The sequence below is a fragment of the Solenopsis invicta genome, chromosome 12 (genome assembly GCF_016802725.1).
Source record: "Solenopsis invicta isolate M01_SB chromosome 12, UNIL_Sinv_3.0, whole genome shotgun sequence".
Lineage (NCBI taxonomy): Eukaryota > Metazoa > Arthropoda > Insecta > Hymenoptera > Formicidae > Solenopsis > Solenopsis invicta.
In genome coordinates this window covers 13,911,051-13,930,205 of record NC_052675.1, presented here as the reverse complement: position 1 = coordinate 13,930,205, position 19,155 = coordinate 13,911,051, and the positions used below count along the sequence as shown (strand labels likewise).

Here is a 19,155-nt window from a genome sequence, read left to right as displayed (position 1 = left end):
TATGCATAAAATATTTATAAACTTTACAATTTTTACATTTAAATGTTACAATATGTCTGATAATTTAAAATATTGAAGTAAAGAATATTATTTACTTCTCATATAAAATTCATATAACATTCATATAATATTATCAGGAGTGGACATATAACTATTTTTTATTAATATTTCAGGAATATTATTTAATATAAAAATAATATTACGCGCTTATAGGGTATATTACGATATTGTACGAATATTCGTATGATATTATGAATATTCTAGAATATTCATACGATATCTTGTACTGTTAGGGACGCTTTGAAAAAAAGAGGTTACAAGAAAATAATGCAGCGTTTTAGCGTTATTTTAAACAGTCACCGCAATTCGCGAAATGATCTATGCAGCCAGGGATATAACTCGTTTCGCAGGATCTGTATACAGAGATCGCTTTTATATATTTAGATTATAATTAGAATAAATGACGAATATAAGGAAATACGCGCGCGCGCGTATCTTTCTCTCCTTTCAACGCTTTTTTATGAGCGTAGCGCTAAAAGCGGATCATGTGCACCGGATCGATGTCTCATCGGTACCGTCTTGTGCATCCGTTCCAAAGTCGATCGTGATATCGCGACGCGCGTAGATCGCGCAGCCACGTTCTCGAGAAGTGTGCGTTCGATATATAATTACGTATAATATAAACGGCCGTTGTTGGTACAAAAGTGCGAATCTCTCCCACCTGAATCCGATCCCCATCGCGAGCGCCGATCCGTGATCGACGATCGATCCGACCAAGCTAAACGAACGATTAACGAGACGACGAATTAATTGTAGTGTTTTACGAGCCATATATAGCGCGGCGCCCCACGTCATTGGTACGCTTTAAATAACGGGGGAATTATAAAAGTATTGTGTGAACAAGCACACCACTCTATTACCGGTATATATTATATACATTGTAATCAATTGTTGTCTACGATATAATGTTATTTTTCTAATTCATATTCAATTGTTATTGTTGAGCGAGAGAAAGAGAGAGAGAGAGAGAGAGAGAGAGAGGGAGAGAGAGAGAGAGAAAGAGAGAGAGAGAAAACGAGGATAAATGGGGATGAATGGCCAGCTAGAAAGATGAGGAGTGGAACGATGGAACGAGAAGCGAGATATGACTGGAGAAAAACGGCGAATAAAAGGGAAGGAGAGAATGCGATATTGAAAGATTGCGGGAGGGGATGAGAGCGAAATATGCAATGTACGAATGGAAGATGAAAAAAAAGCACATCGAATACTTAAGCGCGAATAATGTATTCGACCAGGATCGAATCTCCTGTACTTTCCATTTCCATTTGCTTCCCTTTCGAACACATTTACATACATCGTCACGTACAACGAGTTTCTATGTCTTTCCCAAGTGTTTTGGCAGCTCGATTCTTATACGGATAAAATCGTATATATTGCGAGAGAGTCGCAATTATAAATTAATATTCATTACGATCGATTGAAGCCGAAGAGTCTCAATGTGCCAAAAGAAAATATTTTTCGCTAATTTATGCAGCTGTACGATTTTACATTTTGATGCAAGCACGAGCGATCCGTTTATCTTCGTATTTACACGTGCGAGGCACACGTTTAGAGCTAAGGCGTGCTAAAGCCACGATTTGTCAAAAGTTTATTCCAACTACTTTGCCACATAATATAGCAAGCCTTTATTTCTCCAAGGGAGACTCGCTCCTTTTCGCGCCTCCCTTGGAAGCTACAGCTACAGCTACAGCCAAATCAACGAATCGACTAAAATCCCTCGACTTGGCACTTTGGAACTTTGCGACTTGAATTCTAGCGATAATAGCGGAGTGTTTTCGTGCGAGACACACCGCCGAATCGGACTTCCGCCGTCCCAGTTCCACGTTCGTGCCGCGCAACGTACACAGTTCGTCGCGGTATGGAGGGTGGAAATCTGCGGCTGGAACAGGGCGCAAGTAGTAACGGTGCACGATTAGCGCGACGAAGCCGCGCCGCGCCACGACGGTGCGCCGGTCGCCTGTGATATACATACAAAGTCGCGAGCGCACAAGTATTGTATTTTTTGTAAGGCTCATGTACGCCACGCAGATTGTGATAACCGAGTTCGCGGCGTCGTCCTGGGGACGGACGACGGACCGGCGTGCCCGATACCACCGCGCGAGACAAACGATGCGAGACATTTTTCAAAGTACGATTCGGCGGGCCTACCCTTTGTTTCCCTTCCGAAGCGAAATAAGTGCGAATGAGATTAAAATTTTAACTTGTGCGAAAAGAGATGCGTTCTTCAGCTTTCTTAAAACCCATATACTCTAAAGATAGAGTATATGAGCCAATTACTGATTGTGTCCCAAATAAATTGCAAATTTAATCTTAAATGCTTTTCTTAAATTGGAAATTAAAGTTTTACTTTTAATGAAATGTCATAACAAGTAGATTTTTAAAGGCTTTTAGGCCGGTATTCATAGTCGTAAATAATTTTCAATCTTTGATTGAAAGAAAAAAAAATGAATTAATGTATGTACGAATTTGTAATTAATTACAGATTTTAATCAGAGATTGAAAATTATTACAACTACGAATCGACCGGCCTTAGATTTTCAATTAAAATTAAATACTATACAAATTAAATATAATATTGTATATTAGAAATATAATTTTAAATGCTTTTTTTAATTATATAATTTATATATTCAGAAAAGCATTTAAAATCTAATTTCTAATATTTATCAGCGATTGTCACTATCAGTAATTGGGCCGTTTACCCTACACTGTCCGAGAGGACTTCCGACCAGCGCTTCTTATCCTATGCCAAAATGATCGACGGATACAATAAGCAATTCGACGAAATACTTTAGGTCGCTTACGGGGTGTGTTGTTGATTTTTTTCTTTTTTAACAAATATTAGAGGAGACGATTTTTAATGTGCTAAAAATTAGACTGATAGACTTGCACGAAGTGATACTTTTTATATGTGGGGAAGCATAGAGTTATGAGATAATTTTTTTTCATCTTGTGGAAAAGGTAACGATATCGTACCTACCGTGTTAAGATAGTACGAAAGGGACGAACGCTACCTTCTCATTTGTTTGTTAAAGCTGTCGAGAATCTTGTCAGCAGATTATTGCTCGCACGTTGTCTCGATTAATTATTGTTAGCTAATCGATGTGAATCTTCGCCGAGTCTCAAGGAGAAACGGATTAATTAACTCGGAGAAAACAGAACATTTTGGTCACTTGATAACTATAAAATGATAAATTTTAGAGAACTATTGCAGAAAATCAATAAAAGAATAAGTTATATAAGGCAAGTCAATTCTAAATTTACAATAAATCATGATCGTAAGCAACGACAAATTTTTTAATTTTCTAATCGTATTATGAAAGTTTATATAAAATTCAAAGTTGGCCGCGCCGATGATTCTTGGAAAAAAAAATAAGACGCATAAAAATCACGTTAGATTATACAAAGTCCCTTGATATAGCGAGGGGCCCTTAAAAAAAAATCGTTAGCCGCCACACACGAGATTTCGTGTTCGCCGATCGTTAATCGTGTGCGGTCTAACTATCGCGACCTGCATTGTATAAACTGCAAGTTTTATTCCGGCTATAAATGGGAATTTTATACGATATCGAATGCGCTATCACACCGGATATTCCTAAAGAGGATGTTTAATAAATAACGCGCTCGAAACAGAATCGCGTCAGATTGACACGCTCGTAGACATTTCGGGCTCCGTAAAAATTTTACAAACTCGGGGGAAAAACTGCGAAATGTTCGTATGCAAGTCGGACGATCGCAATAACTACCATTGTCGGACGAGCGATCGTTACAAATTCGTAACTTCCGCCGGAAGCGTATATAAAAGCTCGAATTTACACCCAATATTCAGTGAAAATAAAATGGAAAAAAATGTCCGCGGATCTTGACTCGGCGGATGATTCGATCGCGAATCAATTGATTCTACGAATCTCACAACGGGGCTACATTAGTTACATAATTACGCATCGCGTTTTTTGTGATATTTTTAATCTGCGAGTGCGAGCGTCTGCGCGTGTATGTAAGTACGTTGTTGTTGAATCCGGTGTCCACCGCGAGATGCCAAAGAATTGTAAGTCGTGTAATAAAGTTCTGTGGCTGTAAGGTAACTATGATAACGTCAATGATAATGAAATGATGACGATGATGATGATGATGATGATGATGATGATGATGATGATGATGATGGTGATGATGATGATGATGATGATGATGGAACGTCTGGCGCGGTGATAATCGTTATTGCTATCTTGTAACGTTTAATGTATATCAGTGTCGTGCAAACAAAAAATAAGAAAAAAAAAAGAGCGGCTGAAGCTCCTCGGTGTTGTGGGTATGCATACTCGTTCCTAGCAACTCGTATGACAATTACTATTCGATACTACTCATAACGATTGCATTGATCTACTTTACTCTACGTACACTTTAAAGATAAATAAATACATTCTGTCCAATCTCACTTATGATCCCATGTTCTTTGTTCTTCCCTTCGATGTATCTCCCGCTACTTACTCTCAATCAAAGATTCGTTTCGAAGATGGAAAAGAATAATTTTAAATGGGAATCATTCGCAGACGATTATTAATCATATATATTTTAAGGAAATTTCAAAGCAATCGATATTTTTTTATTAAAAGATATCTTTAAATTGACTTTACAGAGAGATTCCAAATTTTTTTACATAATAAAAGTACGCTCCAAAAAATAAATAGGACAAGGGGTAATTTTATGCTAATAATAAAAACAATTTTTATAATTTTTTAATATTTATTAAAATAATATACATTATTTTAATGTATGTTATATATTAAAAAGCGTACTTTTATTATGTAAAAGAATTTAGAACTCTCTTTTCTTTCTCTTTTTGTTCCTGTCAATTTAAAGCCAATTCAAAGATCTTCTAATTGAAAAATATCGGCTTATAATTTGCTTTAAGATCCCTTTAAGAGAGAACAGATATGTGTGAGTCTCCAAAACAATTCATTTCTTCAAAGGAATGAAACGCAGATGTATACGTATAAAAGAAGCAACCATATTCACTTTATTATTTTGTCAACGACATTACACATCAATCCAGTTGGGTTTCTTTTTACAATATTCCATGCTCAGATATTTACTTTCAGTTTAATCAGTTGCATACTTTGTTTCTTTCCAGTGTAAAATACACTTAATATGTCATGGTTATTTCGGAGTATTTTTACTCGGCTAATCGGCATTTGGAAGAAATATATACAATCGTATATATATTTGCCCATCTATTAGCAGTAGAAAACAGTTAATCGGGGCGAATGGATGAACTTATTCTATCGTCACAATAATGTGATCTATTCTGTTAATTAATATATGAGGATTATGAGGACTATTTTTTTTACTGCTAGAAAGCCGTCTACGTCCTAGGAGGTTATTATAATCCTTTAATACAATTTTCTGTGTAGATATACTTAATTATATATGTATCTTTATTACGCATATCGTGGCGTACTCATTATTTATTATTCTAAACTGGCAGATCGAGAGCATATACAACGTATTTTGTAATGTACGTAAACGTGGCTCAGTATACAATATGTCGCTTTTGGCCTCTTGGTGAAAATGGGATGGATGCAATCGATATCAGTGACTAAGCGTGAAACATGACTAGCTTGAAACGGCGATTCCATAGATTCGCGGCGCGTTACAATATTCTGACGATTAATTGCTGCGTGTGGCATTTTGTTTCGCGCCCTGCAATTTGTTTCGCATAACAATAGTCCCGGATTGCTATATCAGAGTATCTGACAGCAATTGTATACAGCTCTCTGAATGTGTGTATCCACTTATATCTGGGCCACGTTAACATACAAAGGATAGAAGACTTTAAATTCTTAACAGTTATTATCGACATCCATTAGATAAAAATGACTTCTCGTTCGCGTTAAACGGATCTTCTTTAAAAACCGATATAAAAATATGTTTTCATTACTTTTCATCACTTCATTGAGATGTCGGAATGCTGGAAAAATTACGATAAAACACAATGTTCTATCTATTGTGACAGTAAAATTTCACGTGTGATTATAAATAACATTCATGCAGTGAAACATTGAATATACTTCTTCTCGATTCTTCATTCATTTAATTAATTTTATACATAATTATTATTAATTGCCTATAAAATTAATTAAATATTAACTATTGCAGCAATGGCAATTTATACATTAATATTGTTTGAATTTCTAATCACCTTGCTTACAACGTAAAATAAGTTGAAAATATTCACTTTTCATTAATTACTTGAAAACTTATTAACAAGGCATAAAAATATTTCACACATATTACGTCTATCATATACTGTCATTTCCAATAAACGCGAAAATTTGATATAAAATCACTAGAGATTCGATTTTCTTTTGTCCATTTTAAAGCGCACTAATTAATAGTATTTCCATATGTAACGATTATAGAATAAATGCAACAAAAATTTAAAATAAAAAAGAACAATAACGAAATGTTAAATTACAAATAAAAATAAAATGCAGGCGTATATAGAACGATATTTCAAAAATGCTTTATATCGTGGATCGTGTCATGTTACTGCAATACATACCTATCCGACAGGATATATTATAAATTCCTGCCACATGAATATCTTTTTACAAAGAAATTGTTTAAGCGTTTATAAAAATAATTGCTTAGATATCTTTGTGTGCATACATTCATTTGTCAATCTACTTACAATCGAACTTTTAGCTCCTCCATTCTTTGCTTTATTCTTTTTCGCATCTCTTTATATCTGGAATGTACGTAATATTACGATTCTTATTCATATAAATTGTTGTCAATGTACTTACTTTTCTCTCAAGAGATGAATTTGACGTTCTTCTTCGTAGTGATAACGTTGTAGTATACCATGGCATTCTGCTACAGATAGATTGAGAAACTGGGCAACGTCGGAGCTGATCTCAGGCGTGGACAGCTTATCGACCAGGAATAACCGTGCAACGTTCTCATGCGGTCCAAGGACTACTCGAACTTCCAAAGGATATTCATCGTCTTTTAGTCTTCTTTGTTCTGAAGACGATACAAATTGCATATAGCGGAGGAAAATATAATTGTATATAAGTTAATTTTAATTTCTTAAAAAACTACAATTTTCTTACCACCGTTGTCGCGGACTACAAATAATGCGAAGTTATCGGACTTGGCATCGACTTTGTATTTGTCTAGCATAAGATTGATAACTTCCTGAGTGTTGACCAGACTTGTTACCCAGACGGACATCTGCGAACCGTGAGGCGGCGTGAAAAAACTGGTCTCTCGATTGTAAAAGTGACCGTTGATCGAACAACGACGTCGTAATCGGTTTCGCGATTGACGTCTGCCGCCCGGGCGCCGTCTGATCGCTGTGGAGCCTTGTTTGCGACGTAAAACGACACCGTCCAGCTGCAACCAGAATAAGATTGATACGTGCACTTAAAAATGCAGAGCCGATGTAATAAATATTCGCGATGCGACACCTCTAATCCGCTGTCAGTAGACATAGTCATATTGTCGTCCTCTCTGAATTGCAAAGAATTCACTGAATCCGTGTCACTGTCAGTTCTGTGTCTCTGAAGACAATCAGGACCAGACAATGATCGGTTCAGACCCTTTTCGATCCAACTGTCGTCGGTGCTAATCGATTTATTGCTGGTGTTCTTCTCTAAGTTGTCGAAATATTCTACTCTTCGAAGCGTACCATTTCGATTAGAGGCTCCTAAATTACAGACAGGGGTGTCTGTACTGGAAGAACTACCTATGCTGTGCGTTGGCGTACTATTCAAACTACTGTCGTTATCTCGACTGGTAGTCTGATGATTGGGACTGCTCGTTTCCGAATTCTCGCGGGAATCCGATCGATCGAGACTCGATTGAGATGAGAGCGGTGGTGTATCCATGCTGGACTGTGAACTTATTGATGGAAGATTCTCAGGCATCGTCTGATATAATTTGTTACCGTCTTCGACCTTTCGTTCGACCTGTGATCGTATCTTTAAATTTATATCCATTTTATAAACTAAATAAATAAAAATAATACCTGTAGAAGTTCGTCCAGCTCGTCCCATTCCATGTTTTTAACATCCAATTTCATGGGTAGAGTGAGGCTCTTTAAATGATCAGGCGATGTTGGAACAGATTTTGCATTATTTTCTGCACTATTGTCTGATGTGCTCTTAGATAACTCATCTATCTTATCTTCGTCTTCGATATCCTATCATAAATAAAAACAGTAAACATCATTATTATGTGTATTAAACTCTAAGATTATTTGCATAATGTAACTTAATTTTTAATTTCGGCTTAATTTTCTAGTTTTAAGAATTAGATTAAAATTGGTACAAACGAGCCTAAAAGAAATAAGAATGACAAACCTCAGAAACACTGTGCCTACATGAATTTCTATTTCGTGCAGTAACTACTGTACGCTGATCATCATCTTCCTTCAGATGAATTACACCACGGACTCCCCAATGAATTCTCAACGCACCTTCTAATATCAATCTTCCATTAACCTATTTTAAATCATTATACTTGCTTAGAACAACATTCTTTAAAATAAAATCTTAGTACAAATGTTTCAAGAAGTCTTTTTACCTCACGACTTCGAATTCCTCCACTTTTGCCTTCGTAATACTGATTAAAAACTTTCAGTTTGGATTCCAAATGCGATCTAAAAAAATACTTATCTTTAAGAAAGATATTTAAACAATTGTCTAAATCAATTCTCGAAATCAAGTACATTTTAAGTTGATTATTGAGATGACGCCTACCATCTCCCCACTACCACTCAAAGTTTGACAACCGAGCTGCCTAATCGTGTGATACCTTAGAAATGTTTCCATATCGCTCTGTTGATAGAAAAGTGATACAAGTAAAAAAAAATTAACATTTTTTAGATAATGAGAAGAAATCCATTCTAAGAATATATTTTGCAGAAAAACGACACATTTACAACTTTCCAAACAAATGCTTATATGGAAAAATGTCACAACTTTGATTGTGACTGCATTTATTATACAGAAACGTTTATTTTATTTTTATCATTCACAACGTAATATATTTTACTATATTAATATTTACTATATTAATATTTGAAATAACCATAATTTACAGTAAAATTTTCACTAAAATATTTATTTACAGTACAATGTTGTAGTTAATAAAATACTATAAATATTATTATTACTACCATTATAGCAATAATATTATAATTATTTATACGTCAGCCTTAAGAGGTTCTTTCAATATCATTATTGTCATGAAAAATATTACAGTGTCTCAATGAGTAGGACGCTTGCACAGAATGTAAGGAGATCCAGATTCAAAATATTACCTTGAACAAGGTAACATTTTTGCAAAAGATTTTTTACTTTTTTCAAAGTGGAAGGGATTTTAAAAAATGCTATATTAACATTAAAATATAAAATTGATTCAATTTAATTCTGTGGTATTACTTATTCTGATTCAATCTAAGAGCTATGTTTGAAACCAAAAGTAATGTACATAGTTCGAAAAGAATCAGAAATATATGTAAAATCTCAAAGAATGTTATTTCAGCGCTAAGATCTTGCTATGAGCATATCTTGTCTTTGTATCACTTTTCTATTAACTGAGCAATGTCAAAAATGTGAAAGATAAAATTCCAGTGTATTTCTGACATGTATATTCTAATTCTGAGCACTGATTTCTAAATAATAAAATATTTATTTTCTTCAAAAATATTTCTCTTTAAGTGTGATTACACAAAATTATAAAATTAAACACTATCTCAATACAAAATGAAAAATAATCATCTTAAGGAAAAATTTATATTTTCCATTATAAGAGATTTTTATGTTACATTTACCTTGGCAAAGATGGTCGACTTTCCTTTTTCCCAAAACTTGTATGTGATTCTACTCTTGTGCCATGGCCAAATAATTGAGGTCCAAATAAAGCTCCATAGCAAGGAACATGGCAGTAAGGCACACCTTTGTGCTAATTTTAATAGTAATAGAATATATATTACAATCATAGTATGATTTATAATATTGTTTTAAAACTTATAAAAGAACAGTAACTAGTTTTACTTGCATTACCTCTGCATGTTGCCCAGGATTCAATCGCTTCCCGCATTCTTCACATCGTAAACATTCTGGATGCCAGTCATATCCAAGAGACTGTTTACGTTCAGCTGAAAATGCATCAATTTATTTATACAAATCATATAAATTCCCTTTTTAAAAATTATAAAATTAATGATAGCACAGGTTTCTCACAGTTATTTTGTAATATAAATATGTCGAGTTTAAATATAAACAATGAAAATAACACAGTGACAATAGATAATAATTTGGATTCTATTCCAAATGCAATTTTCACTTCATTGAAGGCGTAACCGAGCATTCCGTGTACGACACCTACGATGTCCTCGTAATGAGGTAAATCGATTGCTCTGCACCGAATCGCGAGTGGTATGATACTTGTCAGAGTTAACACACGCCGCCTCGACGAGTCGCGAATCGCGAAAACTCACCGAAATAAACGGGTTTCCCACATTTGTGGCACTTCCACATGGTGACGAACGCACACGGCACCCCGGCGAGACGGCAACGGGTGTGTTTTTGTCGGAGCCTCAAGCAATTTTAAACCATTTTGTTTACATTAGCAAAGCATTCCGCTCATTGGAAGTGACATGCGGGTTAATTACACAGATGTTACTAGCATAGTGACCGTCTTGTCGCAGAGAGAGAGGAAGGTATCATGCCTGTTACTCCGATTTTGCTCTGTTACGTATGGATCAAACGCCACCTAGACTTACTCGCAACAAGCACCATACATTTATTTGTTAGTGGAAAATACATATTTATTAAGTAGATAATTTAAAGATATAATTATGTACAATTATTTTTTTAGAAACAGAAAAAAACAAACACACTTTTATGTGTAATATATTCTATTTAATTATATTTATTATTGAATAATAAATATATCTTTTACATAACACTTAATAAATTAATAAATTATATAATTGAACAAGTCTATTAATAAGCACTTACAATATGAATATTTTACAAAAAATAAAAAATGTCGAGAAGTTAAAAACACAAGACACTAAAAAAAAAATAGAAAAGATTAAAAACTAATTTTTCTATAAATTTAAAATTTAGCAAGTTCTATTTTTAATATAAAAAGATGTCAGAATTAAAAACCATTTTTATCAATATTTTTATTTCTACTACTAAATGCGCTAAAGACATTTCCGATATGTTCCTCTTTATAAAAAAATAATAAATTTTACTACTGGTATCACAATCTCGGAAACGTTACAATGTATTTTCTTCAATGTTTGTTCCTGTTCTGCATCTCCATGGCTTCCAAACGTTTTTCTTCCATGGTAATATTGAAATCGCGAATAAAATTTTCCATTTGCTCGTTGGCACGTCGACTCTCGGGTGGGTAGTATTCTTGTTTTGCTTTTATCACATACTCCTCAAAATAAGCTGGTTGATTGACATAATGAAATATTCCAACAGGAAACGATATATAGAGAAACATCTTAGCTATCTCTAACACCCAGCCCATCTTTTCAGGTATCTATAGAAATACAAAATATTTGCAGTTACAACCATTTGTCTTTGATTTTTATACAAGCTTACTAATCAAGCCTAATTGTTATTTTTTTCAGTAAAAAGATAATAGAATTACAATAATATTCTATTCTCTCTATATATTTATTTATATATAATTCTTCATATCTATCCAATTGCAACACTCAGTGTAATCATCTGTTTTTTGTTCTTATTCAATCGTAGCTTAATAATGTATCTTGACTGTAGAGGCAAAAATTCTTTATTTACATTTAACAAGCACAGATGTGATGATCAAGTATTCTAATAACAGATATCAAAGATAACACAATTTGGAAGTGCAGTTGCAATCTGTACAGAAAAATCACAGGCATTACAGTGAAGTACCTTAAATAAATGTTGGTAAAGAGAACTGCTGCGTTAAAAAACTCGACTCTTTTATTGAGCAAACCTCACCGATTGGTAGGTTATGTGTGTATTCAACTTCTTCCCAAGGTTTTATGATGCCTGGGTAATTATCAGAAACACTTGACAGAAAGAAATGTTCAGATTTAGGTTACTCTCTGATAACACATTCCATTTTGTATGGAGATTTATCACAAACTGCGCAAACGTCGTACTAAACGAATCTGTTGATCTGATGATTATTTGCATTTAGCACAGGTTCTATATGGTTCTACAGCTGCACTATGTTATCATATGTTATACTTTTTATGAACTAGAAGTTGGAAAGATAAACAAAAAATTGAAATAGTTTTAAAAAGAACAAAAATTGAAGCAACTCTATAAAAAATAAGAATGTATACATAAAAATATATAGATATTAATATATACGAACATATTACTATAATATATTTAAAAATGTATAAAATATTATACGATTATATAATAATAATAATAATGATGATGAAAGAATTTTTTGCAAGATTAAAATCGATTAAATATATACAAACCTAAATCTAAACGACACATATGTTCGAATATCATAATTTTACAACATTTTCCGAGAGGGCGCAAAACCCAAGTATCGATTTTTATATCAGCGCCTATAATCTCTTATGTAAATTTTGTAGACAGCGTTTGTGGCGTCCTCGCTGTACCACCCTAGGCCAAATGGAACTATTAAGCAATATCTGTCGGTAAAATGGTTGATAAATCTCGCATGGTACATACTGGTTCATCGTTTCCAGAACATTCCGGAATACTTCGTTTACTTTGTTTTCGTTACATGTGCAACGCAGAACGTGCGCGGATCTATATTTCAATATATTTCAAAAGTATTCAGCAGTGTTCAGCAGTGTTCATCAGTGTTCAGATTTTGTCCGGAAAGAAGAGAAAGAAGTAGTTTAGAGGCCTACCCGTACAACCTATTGATAAGATAAGTGAATTTTATTATATAACCTAAAATAATCTCAAAGAAAAAAACCAAACCAATAACTAAAAACATTTTTTATTGCAGCGTTAATTCCGCGACTGGTATTCAATCAGAGGCTATTAATTTCTGTCAGCTTGAAGAATGTATTAATAAATGGACCTTGGAATTGAAAAAGCAAGATAAAGTACTTGTAAATCAAGCGACACAAGTTGATGCTTGGGACAAATGGTTGATAACAGTTGATAACAAATGGGGAGAAAATACTAATGCTGAATCAAGAAGTTGAAAGAGTGAAAATCGAGTAGCAGCAATTGGATTACGTTGTAAGTTATATTTGTACATTTTCAATTATATAAACATGTTTATACAATATTGAAATAAATAACTTTAATTACTAAATTTTTATTTTATTATGTTAATTATTTACTAAATCAATTATTAAACTTTTATTAAATTCAAGTAATTGTATCATTCACAGATTGGACAACAGAAAGAGTTGCAAGAATGTTTAATACCATTAGAAAAGGAGCTAGCATCATTAAGAAACAGTAGCATCAAGAAGAAACAATAGCATTTATAATGGACATAAAATTTTACAATATTTCGGGAGAAAACATCACGAAAATTATTGTCATCCTTCACTTGATTTTCCTCATAATCTCAGAGTGGGAATACAACGCCCTGATTCCAAGCAACCGGATATGCGATTAAGGATGTACTGGCGGTAATTGCTGCTGTTTATTTTTCTACACTCTTATACATCTACTTGTACATATTCACTAAATACCTACAAATTTTTGTATTGTTAAATTAAGATTATTAGTTTTTACATTTCGTAAACCTGTTTTTTAAATTAGCTGATATTATTTTTTAGAAACTACTTAAACTATCTATTTCAATTTTCGCATATATATATATATATATATATATATATATATATGTATGTATGTATGTATGTAAAATACATATGTGTTTATCGCATAAACTAGGATTATTGCAATATTAATAAATTAACTACTTTTTTTTACGCATACAATTGAATCGATTTTGTTAAAATCCTTTATTTTAAAACAGTGCCTTTTTCATAATTTACAATCTTTTTCATTTATCCTAGTTTGTGATAAGCAGACATATTATGTATGTTACATATATGTAAAAGTAGAATGCTTTCTATGATCGCAGCTAGATCTTTGTGCTTATATTATTTGTGTGATTTTATACTTTGTTCAAATTCAATAAACTGTGTGCGGAATTGTTTTTTCAGTCATAATACAGCCCTACATTGAACAAGATTTTACTAATATCATTAAAATTGAAATTAATATTAACTCTTCCCCCCCCCTAAAAAAAACTGCAAAGAATTTATTGCAAAAAATATCATCTCAGCCAGGGTTCAATGTAAGACTAAACTGTTATGACTAAAAAACAATTCTGCGAACAGTTTATTGAATTTCAGGAAAGTGTATAAAATCACACAAATAAAACAAGCACAAAGATCTAGCTGCGATTAGAATTCTTGTTCAAGTTGTATTGTAAATTGATTTATTGCGTATTGTTTATTGATTTATTGCTAATTTATTTCATTGTTAATTGAATTTATTGCTTTATTTATATTTCGATATGTTTAATCTATAATGTATGATTAAGTAAATATACATAACACATGTTGTATTTACATTTATGCAAAATAAAATATGACAATTTTATTTTTACCAGTATTTCCTTCGTAATGTTTTCTTTTTTCCCTAATTATTATTAATATTAACTATTACCGACAGATACCTAAATATTACCGACAGATATTGCTTAGTAGCAAGTAGTTCCATTTTACTTGAGGTGGTACAGCGAGGACGCCACTAACGCTGGCTTCATCGAAATACACGGGAGATTGGAAGCCCTGTTTTATATTTTTATAAGGGCCACTTACACCAACGCCGATTAACTTAATCGGCTAAGTTTTCTATCGGAATTGACCAATCGCATTTGTCGTTAAGTAAAATTGACCAAAAATAAACAATCACGATTGACACTTAACCGGCAGTTAAGTTAATCGGCGTTGGTGCAAGTGGCCCTAAGCTTTCTACAATAAGCTATTAATAAAGTTGATGGCATAAGTTGTAAGCCATAAGAATTGACCAATCACATGGATATAGGATAGATTTTACAAGAAAATCGAAAGGAAGAAAAGAAGAAAAAGCCTGAATGGCCGTGTCCACGATTTGGCTAATACTTTTTTTTATTAGGGAAAAAGTAAGGCCTGGCAGAGCCTTCCACCATGGATTTAGCTGATACGATTTTTAGAACGCCATACGCCATCTCTAAAATGTGAACATAACTACGATGCCAATGTATATACATACAGTCGGTCAATAGCTCGGAAAGCACATCAATCGCGTTTGTTGGTACACCTGGCGAAGGGATGAGTGCTAAGCGCGCGTACACGAACTTTACATTTTTCCTATCCTAAGCCTTCTGGCTTATGCGCAATTTATTGAATCGCAATTTATGCGAACGCAGGATAAGACACAAATACTGAAATGTGAGGGAGAATAAACAGTAGATACTCGTACAAATAAATTGACTCACCGTTCGCTGATCGCTCCGTCCAGCTCCGTCTCGTAGTCTCTCAGCCGCCGCTTTCGAAGATTCAAGATTCTTCTCCTCTCGATTCATACTTGGCACAAACGCGCGACACTTGGTTCGTTTTCGGCACCTCCGGTACTCACGCCCGTCGAAAATTCGAGATCCGGGATACGAGGCAACGGAGAAGACGCGATTGAACGCGCGACGCAACTTCGTGTCATCTCGACTGATCATTGTCGTCTGAGCAACACGAAGAATCCAAAATTCTCCTCGCGACGATTCGTCTTGATTCATACTTAGCACGCACGCGCGAGCCTTCGTTTTCGGAACTTTCGAAACCCTCCTGGTGGTGCTCACGCGTGTCGGAAACTCAGATTAAGAAGCAACGGAGAATCTGCGAAACACGATTGAACGCGTTCGCACCATGGCATTCGACACGACGGATGTCGGTACAAAGGCCGACACTTCACTTTCGGCAGTCCACGACACTCTCGAAACACTCGCTCGCATCAAACACTCGTACGGGATGACGAGAATACGAGTTGAAATGCGCTGCGACGCATCGTGATGTTTTACCGTGCTTCCTAACCGACCGACTGCCAGTGTTCTCAGATTGAGGGACTTCTGACGCATGCGCAGTAGCACTGGTCATCACAGATAGGACTTCACTCATACATATGCATTGATGACAGACTCGTGCTCGGCTACACTGCTGGGCGCAATTTGGGGCCCATATATTTAATATTATATATTAATATTAATTTAATATTATATAATTATAATAGAATTTCTATTTACATATTATTATATTCTTAGCCCCATAAGTCCTATATTGCATATATAATAAACAGGTATTGTAAAAAATGTAAATTTAAAGAATAATAATAAAATAATAATTTAAAATATCAAAAATAAATATTTATTCCTTGTTAATGTGATGTTTGATAAATTGACCTAACATTTTTGAAAAAATTAAAATATCATTGAGAGTACATTTAGAGACGCTGCATGAGTGATATTAAATTGATTGTCACCCGCTCTAGAAAGTCAGGAGATCTCAAGTCAATATGTTACTTAAATAATTATTATAATAACATTTATATTCTTTGTTTACAATAATATAATACATTTATAATTATATAATTTTGTATTTGTTCGGATACTGGTAAGGTTTTCTGCAGTTTTCCTTGCCCTTGCAACAAATGTTGTTATTTGTAATAAGTCGGCTGCAGACGCAAAAATGTAATAAAGTTTATCATTACTTACCATAAATATATTTTTTAATCGATAAAGTTCTTTACATATAAATCCTTTATTTTTCCTATTCTCTTCTTGAGACGGGCTCCCCGATACCTATTATTTGTAAAGCTATGCGCGCTACTGCTAGGTAAAGCATATGTGCCCTACTGTGCATGCGTCAGAAACCCTCAATCTGAGAACACTGCCGACTGCTAGCACTGCCTACTAGAGTCCTATATAAAGAGAGAAGCGATATTGATGTCCGAAGCTCTGATTGGTAATTTGATTGATACTTGATTGGCTAAGCGAGCAGCCATATTGTGACCACAGCTGTTTGCAGAATGATACGAATGGTGTTTGATGACGTTGGAGCGGTCCCAAAATGGCGGCGGAGGACTCAATTGGATACTGAAGGTTGTGATGGGGGTTCGATGTCGCTTCTCTCTTTATATAGGCAGAGAGGAACCTGAGAGCGGCCACGGCGGCCTTTTTCCTATAACGCTTCGAAACTCCCGTACACTAGAGCTTTAGCATTTAAAGTATGCAAGTTTTAAATTTTTAAATTTTAGTTTTATCTGCTCTGCAATTTTATTATAACCTCTTTGTTCCATTTCTGAAACAAGTAGCCGGAAAATTTCAACATGTTTATGTCTTTTTCCATCCATTATTGATAATATTTGTTTTTCCGTGCATAATTCTAAAAAAACACGCGTCTCCTCTTCTTCCCAATTTTGTCTTTTTTTACACATTATATTAATTATCGCAGATTTATTCTCACAAAACGAAGAAATTATTAACTATTAACTGAAGAAAACTTGAGAAAACCTAAATCGCCTATTACATAATACGGAAATGTTTACACCGTTACATGTGTGCTGAAAATGCGTACTATTTTGATACGATACGTCTGTTTGATTTGTATCGTACCAGACTATACGTCATCGTTTACACCATCGAATTAAATTAATTTAGTACGTATATTGTACTTAGTACGCGTATCAAACAACCGGTGTAAACTAAGCCATTGCCATCAATGCCATCATTGCCACGATTGCCGTCATTATCACAGTTCCATGGTATCTTGTATGCCCGAGTTCTGCGACTCTCGGATCCGCGGCCTTTAAACTCATGCGCGGCGCATGTCTCGGTCGAGAGGAAAAAGTGCCAGTTCAAACGTCCCCGGTTGGGATATGCGGACCATTGTCCATTGGACCCGGAACACCCCCGACAGGATCTACTACCTCTCGCCGAGTCCGGCCCAGTTTGAAGCCCTGCGGCTCCGAGAGAATAGCATTCACCTGCATCGACTCACGCTACAATCTGCAAGCAGTAAGAATCAACCGTTTGTTTCGCTCTCGTTCTTCGAACACCCTTTCTCTCTCTAGCGCGAAAGATTTCGAACATAATACATTTATTGAGGTTATTACTCTTTCCTCCCCATGCTCCTCTCCATACTCTCTCTCTCTCTCTCTCTCTCTCTCTCTCTCTATCTTTAAATTCTTTTCTTTCTTGGGATTAACTCGTAAGAGTTAATCCGAAAGAATCTCTTTATTTTTAATTCTTTTCTTTCTTGGGATTAACTCGTAAGAGTTAATCCGAAAGAATCTCTTTATCTTTAAATTCTTTTCTTTCTTGGGATTAACTCGTGAGAGTTAATCCGAAAGAATCTCTGTATTTTTAATTCTTTTCTTTCTTGGGATTAACTCGTAAAAGTTAATTCGAAAGAAACTCTTTATTTTTAATTCTTCTCTTTCCTGGGATTAACTCGTAAGAGTTAATCCGAAAGAATTTCTTTATCTTTAAATCCTTTCCTTTCTAGGGACTTTCTCGTAAGAATTCTCGTTTCCCTCTCACCCCTTAGATTCTGTCGAACCCTTTTTCTTTACTTCCGATCTTTTCCCTCAGTTTCACTCGAACTCCACTCGAGTTAACCCGAGAGGTTGTCTAAATTTTAACTTTTCGCCAAAAGAGAGAAACGGAATATTTTTATTTTATTTTAGTGAATAAAGTCCCCAAAATTCATAAAAACCGGTCACGAGCAGCCGCGAAGCGCCGCCGAAATTGCCGCAATCGCCGAATCCGCCGCCTCGAAGCCATTGAGGAGGAAATCCACCAAATCGCCGCCCAAGTCAATCGACTTTGCCCCCCTGTCTCGTACTCACCGGTCGCACCAGAAGAAGAGCGACTTCCCCCATTCGCATTTTTCCCCCACTACCCCGTAGATAATTTTCTCCGCGCCGACTCCCCAGTAGATAGCTTTTATCGCGCCGACTTCCCCTTAGATAATTCTCCGCGCCCCGACTATCCCGTAGAAAATCTTCGCGCTGACTCACC

The 19,155-nt window shown here is 34.9% G+C and overlaps 2 protein-coding genes and 1 long non-coding RNA gene across 7 annotated transcripts; 1 reads left to right on the top strand and 2 right to left on the bottom strand.

The window, feature by feature from the left end:
• Positions 1-5,046: 5,046 nt before the first annotated feature.
• On the bottom strand, positions 5,047-10,823 carry LOC105196926. 2 transcript variants are annotated; one of them, XM_011163080.3, is made up of 10 exons: positions 10,571-10,823; positions 10,134-10,228; positions 9,902-10,032; positions 8,650-8,725; positions 8,427-8,567; positions 8,093-8,266; positions 7,533-8,033; positions 7,176-7,458; positions 6,867-7,086; positions 5,047-6,808 (listed from the first exon to the last, which is right to left on the bottom strand). In XM_011163080.3, the coding sequence occupies exons 1-10, from the start codon at positions 10,608-10,610 to the stop codon at positions 6,748-6,750; spliced, it is 1,722 nt and encodes a 573-aa protein (XP_011161382.1). In that variant the 5' UTR covers positions 10,611-10,823; the 3' UTR covers positions 5,047-6,747. The 2 variants fall into 2 exon arrangements, with proteins under 2 accessions (XP_011161382.1, XP_039311604.1); XM_039455670.1 differs by lacking the exon at positions 10,571-10,823 and adding an exon at positions 10,314-10,516.
• Positions 10,824-11,238: 415 nt separating this feature from the next.
• Positions 11,239-12,689, bottom strand: LOC105196925 (protein PET100 homolog, mitochondrial). Of its 4 annotated transcripts, none has more exons than XM_026137637.2 (3): positions 12,578-12,689; positions 12,012-12,342; positions 11,239-11,631 (listed from the first exon to the last, which is right to left on the bottom strand). In XM_026137637.2, exon 3 carries the CDS (start codon positions 11,617-11,619, stop codon positions 11,377-11,379), a length of 243 nt encoding a protein of 80 aa, XP_025993422.1. In that variant the 5' UTR covers positions 11,620-11,631; positions 12,012-12,342; positions 12,578-12,689; the 3' UTR covers positions 11,239-11,376. The 4 variants fall into 4 exon arrangements, with proteins under 4 accessions (XP_025993422.1, XP_025993423.1, XP_025993424.1 ...); XM_026137638.2 differs by having other exon boundaries at positions 12,012-12,261; positions 12,578-12,681; XM_026137639.2 differs by having other exon boundaries at positions 12,012-12,151; positions 12,578-12,662.
• A 154-nt stretch (positions 12,690-12,843) lies between these two features.
• LOC120359146 lies at positions 12,844-14,717 on the top strand. The gene is made up of 2 exons (XR_005575953.1): positions 12,844-13,322; positions 13,478-14,717. It is a non-coding gene; the product is annotated as an uncharacterized LOC120359146 (long non-coding RNA).
• The last annotated feature ends 4,438 nt before the right edge of the window (positions 14,718-19,155 follow it).